The 12,695-nt window shown below is 40.6% G+C and overlaps 1 protein-coding gene across 1 annotated transcript; it reads right to left on the reverse strand.

The window, feature by feature from the left end:
* Positions 1–4,783: 4,783 nt before the first annotated feature.
* On the reverse strand, positions 4,784–5,497 carry LOC122110601 (vomeronasal type-1 receptor 1-like). The gene has a single exon (XM_042683182.1). The coding sequence runs from the start codon at positions 5,495–5,497 to the stop codon at positions 4,784–4,786; it is 714 nt and encodes a 237-aa protein (XP_042539116.1).
* Between the last annotated feature and the right edge of the window lie 7,198 nt (positions 5,498–12,695).

A 12,695-nucleotide genomic window follows, 5' to 3' on the forward strand; every position in this document is an offset into this window, starting at 1 on the left:
CTTACTTGCGATAAGCAGTGTATTTCTGAGTCAAGCAGAAAAGGTCAGATAAATTGATGTTAGGGAAATGAAGGCCAAGATAAGTATTCAAATGGTTTTTCTTCTTTCATGCAATTGTTTCTAACATATTTATTAGATGTTTTCTTTGTTGTTTGTATGTCCTTCCCCCATGGTATAACCCCTGCTTTCACTGTATTTGATGTTGGTATAATTTGTGGAGGGGAAGGGAAAAAACAAATCCTTTAAATAGGGATTTAGGTGGACCCATTGCAACAATGAGATGTACAAGCCGTTATGTCCAAAAATGAAGTTTACAACTTTGGGGGGGTAGATTTAGTGGGGAGTGTGGGAGGGGGGTATGGGAAGGGTTGTGAAGGGGAAACAAAGAGGAGGCAACAATGCTTCATAAGAAATGTACTCATTATCTTGCCCATGTAATTGTAACCCTTCTATCCGGTATTTTCACAGTAAAAATAAAAAATAAATAAAATTGTGAAACTGAGCAAATGACTTTCGTGAATTTTAGGGTGATTTTTTCCCTTTTGTCTCCAAGATGTGGTTTCTTCCTTTAGAAAACCAATGTTAAAAAGATAAAAAAAAAAAAATAGGGGCTGGGAAGGTGGCTCCGTGGTAGAGCGCTTGCCTTGCATGCCTGAGGTCCTGGGTTCGATTCCTCAGCACCACATAAAGAAAAAAGCCAGAAGTGCCTCTGTGGCTCAAGTGGTAGAGCGTGAGCCTTGAGCTGAACAGCTGATTGACAGCACCCAGGCCCAGAGTTCAGGCTCCATGACTGGACCCCAAAAAATAAAAATAAAAAATAAAAAAGCTGGGCACTGGTGGCTTTGGCTTATAATCCAAGCTATCCAGGAAGCTGTGATCTGAGTACTGCAGTTTGAAGCCATCCCAGGAAAAATCGTCCAAGACTCTTATCTCTACAAACATTCTGTCAAGCTGGGTGCTGGTGGGTCATGCCTGTAATCCTAGATACACAGGAGATTGAGATCTGAGCATCACATTTCAAAGTCCATGAGACTATTATCTCTAATAAACCACTAGAAAACCAGAAATTCAGCTTTGCTCAAGTGGTAGAGTGTTAGCATTGAGGTAAGTCCCAGTCCCTGAGTTCAAGCCCCAGGACCCACAAAAACAAAACAAAAAACTACTCAGACAATGCTGTAAGTGCACTGTGGCTCTAGTGGTTGAGCACCAACAATGAGCATAAAGAGGCTCAGGACTAGTGTCCAGGGGCTAAGTTCAAGCTTCAGGACACACTGGTGGGGAGAAAAAGGGAATATCCCAAGTGGAAATACAATGTATTATGTGATGGTTAACAATGCTTAAATTATCCAAGGCTCAGAGATGTGTTTTACAGCAGTCTTTTTAATGTTTACACATGACCTTCATAAACTATCCACATGTTCACTTATTCCAGCCATTTTGGCCTTTAGAGATAGAGAATATAGAAACCCTAAATGCCACTCTTCCTCTGAACACAGCATGGCCTATCGCCTAAATCTAAGGCACATCTGTAAATGAAGATAGAAACCAAGTCTGTTCTGAGAGGCAAACTTCAATCTTGACCTTACAAAAGGGAACGACCCAAAACTTCCATCTGTCATCATTTCTTACAGAGAAAGAAAATAATAGCAAGGCAAACACAATACGAAAGCAAAGAAGAATAGCATAAGTGTAAACGCAAGTTATAAAAAGAGAAATAGAAAAGTCAGTGAGCTGAGCAGTGGTGGCTCATCCCTGTAATGCTAGATACTCTAGAGGCTGTCTGAGGATTGCAGTTCAAAGCCACACAGGCAGGAAAGTCCATGAGATGCTTATCTTGAATTAACAACCAGAAAACAGGAAGTTGCATGGTGGCTCAAGTGTTAGAGCACTCACCTTGAGCTGAAGAGCTCAGGGACAATGTCTAGGACCAGAGTCAAAGACCCACGACTGATGTTAAAAAAAAAAAAAGAAAGGAAGAAAGAAAAGTCAGTGAACCCCAATGTTGGGTGTTTGAAAAGACCACCAAAGAATTGTACAAAACTTTTACTTAGATTGGCAAAGGAAAAACCAGAACATTCCAATTACTGAACCAGAAATGGAAGTACACACATGATTCCTGACCTGTAGAAATGCAAAACAGAGGCAGGAAAGGTGGTTCAATTTTATTATTTTAGCTCTTCAGGAGGCTGAAATTAGGAGAACAAGCACAAAAGTCCACAAGACTCCATCTCCAAAATAGCTTACAACTGGGCACAGGTTGCTAATGTCTGTCATCTTAGTTACATGGAAACTGAGGTCTGAGGATCAGTGTTTGAAGCCAGACCAGGCAGAAAAGCCTATGAGACTCTTACTTCAAAATAACCACAGAAAAACTGGTAGTGAAGCTTAGGCTCAGATGGTAAAGAGCTAGCCTTGAGCAGAAAAGCTCAGGGACAGCACCCAGGACCTGAATTCAACCTCCTGGAATGGCCCAACAAAAAAACAGAATAAAAGACAGGAACAAAGTCCAAGGCTGGAGTCATGGCGAAAGTAGTAGAAGACCAGCAGAATAAGCAGTTTAAACTACCAGAGGCTCTGAATTCATGTACTTGTACATGCAGAAAAAGAAAAAGAAAGAAAGAAAGACAGATGGATACACACACACACACACATACACAGAGAGAGAGAGAGAGAGAGAGAGAGAGAATGGATTCTAACAATTACATATAATTAGGAATGTTAAAATATCTAGGAACACTACCTCTGACAAAATTGACTCAAGGAAGCAGACATTGTTGACAAATGCATATAATTGTAGCTAATCAGGAGGCTGAGATCTGAGGATTGCTGTTGGAAAGCAGCCATGAAAAGAAATCCATCAGATTCTTATCTCCAACAAAGTACTCAGAAAAAACCAAAAGTGGTGCTATGGTTCAAGTGGTAGAGCACTAGTCTTGATCCAGCAAAGCTCAGGGACACACACATGACCTCAGTTCAAGCACCAGGACAAGAGAAAAAAAGGACCAAGAAAAGAAATATTGAATCAAGAAATAGCAGGAAATCTGAATAACTGAAGAAGAGATTGTATCTGTAGTATAAAGCCTCCCAACACAGACAATCCCACAGACACTCACAAACACACACACTATCACACACAGTTGTTTACCTATATTTGAATCACCACAATGAAATTATATATATTCTAATAACAGATTATAGTAATTTAATAAAACTAAACCTTGTGAAACTTTGTCAAATGCAATGTACATTTTACTTGAACATTGACTAAATCATCTTCAGGATGACTGGATGAGGCTAGGCCTCACACTGAGTCTGTCATAATTTTTAGGACATGGATGAAATTCTGGGCTGGTCCCAGGTTACATTTATGAACCAGCAGTGACACAGGTTTTCTGCTTGACCTGACACCATGTCTCCTGCTCCAGGTCAAGTATGGCGGATGTCTTCAGACCTCTGAAATACTCATGATGTAGAGGAGAGACCTTACAAGAATACTCTTCTACTGAAGAGTATTCTACTACTGAATCTTCTACTGAAGATGCTGGATCTATATATGCTTCAAGGTAGTATATTTTCAGGTGCCTATGTGACAAACCAATAAGTAGTAACACTTTAGTTTTGTGCTAAGTATTGAACTTTATTTCCAAATTTAATGCTTCTACTCATTACACATACTCAGCACAATTCATGACATCATGAAGAAAAATCAAGTGCAATTCCTGCATAATATGGTGAAAACATTCATCTTCTGGTATCTCAGTTACTGTAAATTAGCAATTGTACCTTATGCAATACTTGTTTAGTGAACTAACAATAAAAGATAATTAGGCCACATGAACTACATTGAAATTTTCTATAACTTCATTTTATTTGAGATTCAGGCAGGACCTGCGTAGGCAGCCACTGAGATACTCCCATAGCCTGCTTTCAGTCAGTTTCACACAGATGGTTACATAACACCTTCTATTATACACTCACTTTATAACTTCAAAGATAAAATTTTATGTCAGGCTCTGGGGACTCAGGCCTGTAATCCCAGCTACTCAGGAGGCTGAGATCTGAAGATTAGAATTGGAAGCCACCTGGCAGGGAAGTCCATGACACTCCTCTCTCGAGTAAACTACTCAGACAACATCTGAAGTGGTGCTGTGGGCCAAATACGTACAGTGCTATCTTTAAGCAAAAGAGCTCTGGGAAAGTGTCCAAGCCCAGAATACAAGCCCCACAACTAACAACAACAACAACAACGATAATGATGATGATGATAATATTTCTCAAAGACTGATCCAAGTTGGATACAGTGGATCACAGATGCAAGGGTCAATCAGGAGGATTCAGATGCAAGGCCATCCCAGGAAAAGTGTTCACAAGATTCCCCCTCCAATACTAGCTGGGTGTGTTTGTGTACACCAGATATCCCAACCATCTGTAAGGCTGAGAATGGGATGGTTGTAGTGATAGGTCAACCTGGGGAAAAAAAAAACAATTCCCTAAGACTCTATCTAAAAAGTGAAATCTCAGGATCTCTGTTCACATCTGTCATCCCAGGTACTTCAGGAAACACACAACAGGAGTATGGGGATGCAGCCTGACCTGGTATAAAGTAATGGTATAGCTCAAAAATAACCAGAGTGAAAAAGGACAAGACCAGGTCTCTAGTAGTAGAGCCCCTGCCCTAGCAGTGCAGAGTATAGTGTGTAAATGCCACTGCTGCAAAAATAAAACTATGAACCAATTGTAAAATTGAATGTAATGGTTGATTTGAACGAATCATGAAAATCTTTTATTCAATGCAAGAATGAAAAACCTGAGTGATACGATTGTCAGTGCTGATGAGCACAAAGGGGCTGAGTACAGAGAAACATGAACCCAGGAACACAGACATGTCCACCAGCCACAGGTCTGGTTTCATATGTAGACCAACAAAAAGAGTGAACATGGCAGAGAGGAAGTAGAAGGAGACGAACATGCTCACCAGGGTCAGGATGGTGCGTGTGGCCTTGGCCTCATGGTCAGGTCTTCGGGAGGCAATGTGGCTGTGAATGTGCTGGACCCTCTGCTTGTGTCTGTGCAGGACAAGGACCATGGAGCCACTGGCCCACATCATGAAAACCAAGCACATAATATCAATGGAAAGGAATAAGACTATTTGTGACAAACGTACAAATGGTTTTGGTGTAGTTGGTCCTATGGCACAGTATCTATAATGCATGTGCAGAGTGACATTTTGCCTGTGTGTTGGGCCAATCACTCTCAGAGGCACATAAACATTTACCAGGACCTGCAGAATCCAGAAAAGGAAACCACAGATTCCAAAGCAGTTGGGGAATGTAGTAGTGATCTTCCACCAAACATTTCTAGTGCAAAGCTTTGAGACCTGGAAACCACTCAGAAGGCAGGTGGTGTTAAGAGAAACTCCTTTGGCTACTCTGCGGAAATACAAAGCAACTTTACATGCGGCATCATCGAGAAAGTACTTCCATCCAATTCCTGCCATCGTCTGAGGAATCCCAGTTGATAAAACAACCACGTAGTTTGCAAAGACCAGATGGCAGAGGATGGGGTCTGTGGGCCTCACCTTCTGTCTAGTGAGGAGAGTGTAGCTGTAAAATCAAAGGAGACATGAGTTCCCCAGGACTCCGGCTCCAGTCTGTGTGAGGAAGGCAACCCCCATTTCAATGTCGGCTTTGGCCATCTCTTCTTCCAGAAGTGGAAGTGTGTCTCAACTGACAGAACTGCAGCCTTGAGTGAAAACCTAAGCAAGAGATGGAGGCCCTCAGTTTAAAGCTTTCAACTGGTCATCCCACACCACTGTGGTGTTTGAATGCTCCAGGCTCTTCCGTGACTCATGGACAACTAGGACTCTCAGTCTCTCTGCTCCTAAACAATTCTAAAGGATGCAAAAAAGCATATATTAAGGGCCCCTTACTCATGTACATACAAGCATTTGCCCATGAAATAGAGTTTCTGGTTAAAAGTTTTAACTTAGAAAAGAATCTCCTAAACTAGGCACTCAAATGTGTAATCCTAGTAACTCAGAAGACTGAGACCTGTCGATCAAACATTGAAACCACCCAAACTCCAGGAGACACTTATTTCCAAATAACCACCAGGAACACTGAAGTGGCACTGTCTCAAATGGTAGAGCACTAGGCTTTATTAAAATGGCTCAAGGACAGAGCCCAGGCTCTGAGTACAATTGGGTGACTGACAAAAAAATAAGAAGTATGAGTGCAAGAACAATGAGAGAAGGCAGAGGGAGAGGAAACAAACTGAGGAAATTAGTGGGAATTGGAATGACAAGCCAAGACATTAAAATTAATATCAACAAGCCTCTTACATTCGTATCATAAATAGTCATGTCACAGATTATTCCTTGACAAATCTCTTCCAATGTATATCTTCAAATAATATGTGATTACATTAAATGTAAGTGTAAATCACATTGAGACATTACTCATGACAGAAACCATATAGAGGTGTATCAGATCATTTGAGCAGAGAATGCTCTACCCCTGAGCACACAAAGCTGTGTGGTCTCCAGGATACAAAGCATGTGAAGCTGCATCAAAACTGCTAACTGAGGCAGGAGAGAGGTCTGTGATTTTCACCAAACATTTTTCCTAAAATACAAGACATTTGTCTCAATGTAACCTCACACAACACACACATTTTACAGAGAAGTTACTTCTGCATTTTCTTGATGAGTTACATTAACCACTGTTACTTACCTGAGAAGAATAGCTGCTTACCCAGTAAGAATTGGCTGTCAGGACAGAGGAGCAGAGGCAGTGGTCACAGCATGTGTGCTCAGCCACGGATCCCCAAGAAAAAGGCTCAGGACTCCATGATCTCATCTCCTCTGTGGGCATGCTCATCATGTCACCTGGAAGTTTTCTGACACTGCGTGCATGGGGAATACAGTTTCCCTGTAACAAACACTGGAGAATTGTGGATTCTGATGAGCATCACTGAAATTCCATGACCATTTCCAACCGATGTGACCCACGGTGAGGAAAGTCAAGGGAATATTTGGAAACTTTTTAAGACAATCTCATTAGCAGTTAGTAGAGGAAAATGAAATCTATTGTGTAAGTGTGTGACACTGTAGGAATGGCTTTGGTAAATATGTAGGTTTTTTCCCTTTGTCTCCAAGATACAATTTCTTTCTATAGCAAAGAACCATGATTTTTAAACAAATCCAAGCATCTGTGGCTCATGCCTGTAATCCTAGTTACTCAGAATTGTGACATCTGAGGATTGGATTTCAAAGGAAGTATAAGCAGAAAAATAGATGAAACTCTTACCTACAATAAACCACTCAGAGAAAGCTGGAAGTGGTGCTGTGGCTTAAGAGATAGAGCACTACATAGAGGAAATAAGACCCTCAGGGGCAGTGCCCAGGCCCTGAGTTCAAGCCTTAATACATATTTTAAAAATGTACTCATTACCTTTCTCATTTAACACTAAATCCTCTGTAAAGTATTTTCACAGTAAAAAATACATAAAATAGGTTATTTCCCAAGTTGAAGTGCTATGTCTTGATCAATATTCAAATAATCAAGGCTCAAAGTTTCACAGTAGTCTTTTTCATGTTTCCCCAGTATCTTCATAGATACCTTCATAGGCTTTTCATGTGCTCACTTATTCCAGCCATTTTGACCTTGTGAGATACAGGGAATATAGAAATTCCTTCCTCTGAACACAGCATGACCATATTGCCTAAAACTAAGAGGCATCCATAGATGAAACCAGAAACCAGGATGGTGCTAAGAGGGAAATATATAACTTAGATCCTGTCATTACAAAAGGAAAGACCAAAAAGTCTCCACCTGTCATCACTCTTTACAGAGCAAGAAAATAATAGCAAGGAAACACAATATCGAAATAAAAAAGAAGAACTTAACTATGAATGCAAGGTGAAAGCAGAACAATAGAGATAAAAATCAGAGAAACCAAAGGCTGGAGGTTTGAAAAAAGCCAAGGAAATGGACAGAAATTTGGTTAGATTGGTTACGATATAACCAGAAGACTCAAATTACTGAAGCAAAAATTGAAATGCAGATATGATTCTTGACCTGTGGAAATGCAAAACAGAGCCAGGAAAGGTGTCTTAGGCTTAGGATGCTAGCTCCTCAGGATGCTGAAATTAGAAGGATTACAGTTTAAAACAAGAACAAGAACAAAGTGCACAAGATTCCATCTCCAAAATTGCTGACAAGCCTCGTACACGGGGCTCATGTCTGAAATTTTACCAGTTCAGGAGGCTGAGGTCTGAGGATCAGTGTTTGAAGCCAGCCCAGGCAGAAAAGCCTGTGAGACTCTCATCTTTGATTAACTACCAACTAAGCTGGAAGTAAAGCTGCTGCTCAGATGTTAGAGAACTAGCCTTGAGCATCAAAGTTCAGATACAGCACCCAGGCCCCAAGTTCCAACTCAGGACTGACACAAAAACAAAAACAAGAAGAAAAACCTGGGCTGGAGGCATGGCTTAAGTGGTAGAGTACCAGTTGAGTGAACAAGTTTAGCAAGCATAGGGCCCTGAATTCAAGTCCTGGCACAAGAAGAGAAGATACAGAGAGAAAATGGATTCTAACAATTACAAATGACATAAACTAGGTGAAAAGTATTCAAGTTTCTAGGAACAGTGCTCTTGTCATAATTGACTGAAGTAGGATGGGTGCTGACGGCTCACACCTCTAGTCCTAGCTACTCAGAAGGCTGAGGTATGAGAATCACAGTTTGAAGCCAGCCCTGGCAGGAAAGTCTGTGACACTCTTCTCTCCAAGAAACAACTCAGAAAAGGCCAGAGGTGTCACTGTGGCTCAAGTGATAGAGGACCAACATTGAGCCATAGAAGCTCAGGGACAGCATCCAGGCCCTGAGTTCAAGCCCCAGGAAAAGAAAAATTGACTCAAGAAATAGTAATAAGGAGAACAGAGATTGCATCTCCAGTACAAAACCACCCAACACAGAAAAGCCCACAGATACACACACGTGCGCGCACGCGCGCACGCACACACACACACACACACAGTTTATTTACCTTCATTTGTATCACAACGGGAAAAAAACAGTTTTTGCTAATTTAATAAAGTTATTAATTGTGCATTTTTTGCCAAATGCAAATACATATTCATTGAACATCGACTAAATCAGCTTTGGGATGACCAGCTGATATTATGCATGAGGTTAGGCCTCACATTGAGTTTGTCCTACTTTTAGGACAAAGATGGAATTCTGGGCTGGTCCTGCATTACATTTAGGAACCAGCAGTGACACAAGTTTACTGCTTGATCTGCTCCATGTTGACTGGTTCAGATCAAACATGGATGTCTTCAGATTGCTGAAATCCCCATGATGCACAGGAGATACCTTTCTACACTACTCCTCTTACCTGAAGATGCAGAATTTAAGTACATTTGAAGTTAAGGTTTTCAGGCATCCAAATGAAAAACACAACATTTAATACCATTTTGTTTTGTGTTAATATTGAACTTTATTTCCAAGCTTAGTATTTCCAAATATTACAATTATACAACACAATTTATTAGGTAATGAAGAAAAATTAAGCATAATTTCTGTATAGTAGTGGGGAAAGATTCATCTTCTGATTCCTCTGTTACTCCTAAGAAGAAAGAATTTGTCTTTCCTTATGCTTCATTTGCTTAGAGAACTAAAAGTAAAATATCATTATGATTCAATAACTTCATTAAAATTTTCATAGCTTTATTATATTGTAGCTCTGTAAAAAAAAAAATCAGGGTCTTCCTAGGTCTCCTTGGTGCAGGCTGAAACTTTCTTAATAGAGACCCGGAAACACAACAAATCAAAGAAAGGTTGGACAAATGGGATTGCATCAAGTTGCAGAGCTTCTGCATGGCAAAGGACATAGCTGTCAAGATCAATCGAAAGCCCACGGATTGGGAGAAGATCTTCATTAGCCATACAAAGGACAAGGGTCTCATATCTAAAGTATACTTGGAACTCAAAAAATTAAAACCCCAACAACAAATACTCAAAGAAAAACTGCCCAATAAATAAGTGTGCTAAAGACTTAAAGAGAAACTTCTCTGAAGAGGAAAGAAGGATGGCCAATAGACACATGAAGAAATGCTCAACCTCCTTAGCCATAAAAGAAATGCAAATCAAAACAACATTCATATACCACCTCACCGTATTTAGAATGGCAAAAATCAAGAACACTAATAACAACAGATGCTGGAGGGGATGTGGACAGAAGGGAACCTTACTTCATTGTTGGTGGGAGTGTAAACTTGTTCAACCACTTTGGAAAGTAGTATGGAGGTTCCTCAAAAGACTCCACATAGAGCTCCCATATGACCCAGCAATCCCACTTTGGGGCATTTACCCAAATGTTTACAAACAAGGCCACACTAAAGCTACCAGAACAACTATGTTTATTGCAGCATTATGTACCATAGCTAAGATATGGAACCAACCGAGATGCCCCTCAGTAGATGAATGGATCAAGAAAATGTGGTATATATACACAATGGAATTCTACGCCTCCATCAGAAAGAATGACATTGCCCCATTTGTTAGGAAATGGAAAGGCTTGGAAATAATTATATTAATTGAAGTAAGCCAGTCCCAAAGAAACATAGGTCCCATGGTCTCCCTTATTTGCAATATCTAGTATATGTATGAGTCAAGAAGAAAAGGTCAGGTAAGGTGATATTAGGAAAATGAACCCTAAGATATGTATTTAAATGTTTTTTTTCTTTCATGCATTTGTTTCTAACGCAATTATAAGATTATTTCTTTGTTGCTTTGTATGTCCCTCCCCCACAGTATAACGCCTGCTTTCACTGTATTTGATGTCGGTATAATTTGTGGAGGGGAAGGGGAAAAACAAGTCGTTTAAATAAGGATACAGGTGGACCGGTTGCAACAATGAGAAGTACAAGTTGTCATGTCGACAATGAACTTTACAACTTTGGTGTGGGGGGGGAGGATAGGTTGGGGGGAGGCTGGAAAAGGATGGGAAGGGTAAACAAAAGAGGAGGCTATAAAGCTTGATAAGAAATGTACTCACTATCTTGCCCATGTAATTGTAACCCCTCTGTACAGTATTTTCACAATTTAAAAAAAAATAGGGTCTTGTGTAGGCAAGTGCTTCATTGCTGAGATACTTTCCTGGCCCTCTTTTGTCCATTTCACATGGATTCTTACAGAATACCTAATTGTTAAATAATGATAGCAACAAAATTTTCTGCCAGGTGCTGGTGTATCTCACCTGTTATGCTAGCTACTCAGGAGGTTGAGATCTGAGGATTAGGCTTCCAAGAAAACCCCGGCAAGAAAGCTTGAGAGACTCTTATCTCCAGTGAACCAAAGGAAAACCAGAAGAAGAGCTGTGGCTCAAAATGTAGAACATAAGTCTTGAGCAAAAGAACTCAGGGATAGCCCAGGGATCCTGAGTTCAAGCCCCATAAATGACAAAGAATAATCATAGTAATAATTTAATGAAAAACGAATCCAAGATGTAGGCACTGGCTCATATCAGTTTGGTTGAATCAAGAGGATTCAGGTTCAAGGCCAGCCCAGGTAAATAGTTCATAAGATTCCATCTCAGTTGCTAGCTGGGTGTGGCGATGTTCACCTGTCATTCCCATCCATGTGAGAGGCTGAGCTTGGGATGGTTGCAGTTATAAGTAAGACTGGTGAAAAAAATCCATCTCAACCAAAAACCACCTCAATATATTGGTTCACATCTGAGATCCCAAGTACTTCAGGAAACACATAATAGGGTACAAAGAAAGGTACACTGGCCCACATCATGAAAAACAAGCACATAATATCAATGGAAGAGAATAAAGCTAGCTGTAATGAAGTTGTAAAGGGTTGTGGTGGGCCTGTGACGCAGTATCTATAATGAACATTCACAGTGCCATTTTGTTTGTGTCTTGGGCCAATCACTCTGAGGCACAGAAACATTGACCAGGAGCTGCAGGATCCAGAAAACGAACAACAAACACCAAAGCACTTGGGGAATCTACTAATCATCTTCCTACAAGCATTTCTAGTGCAAAATTTTGAGACCTGGAAGCCACTCAGATGGCAGGTGGCATCAAGAGAAACCCCTCTGCGTACTCTGTGGACATACAAAACAACTTTACATCCAGCCTCATCCAGGAAGTACTTCCATCCAAATCCTGTCATTGTCTGAAGGATTACCCTGAATAAAACAACCAAGTTGTTGGCAAAGACAAGATGGTGGCAGATTCAGGTCTATGTGCCTCATCTTCTGTCAAATGAGGAGGGTGTAGCTATAAAAGCAAAAAAGGGAGGAGTTCCCCAGGATCTCAGCTGCAGTCTGAGTGAGGTAGACAACGCCCACCTCCATGTTGGCTTGAGTGTTGGAAAGAATTCATTTTATTGTGAGACAAAAAATACATTGAAAACAAAGAACTATGACCATGTTAGCTAGCTGGGCACTGGTGACTCACACCTTTAATCCTAGCTACTCAGGCGGCTGAGATATGAGCATCGTGTTTCTAGATCTGAGAATTATGGTTGGACGAAGCCAGCCCAGGCAGAAAATTCCCATGACACTCTTACCCTTAACTAACCACTCAAAATCAGATGCAGTGCTTTGGCTGAAAATGATAGAGCAGTAGGCTTCACATTGCACCCTGGCCTCAGTTCAAAACCCTTGACAATAAAAAAAA

Source organism: Dipodomys spectabilis, unplaced genomic scaffold (assembly GCF_019054845.1).
Source record: "Dipodomys spectabilis isolate Male_0828 unplaced genomic scaffold, ASM1905484v1 ptg000080l, whole genome shotgun sequence".
Taxonomy (NCBI): Eukaryota; Metazoa; Chordata; class Mammalia; order Rodentia; family Heteromyidae; genus Dipodomys; species Dipodomys spectabilis.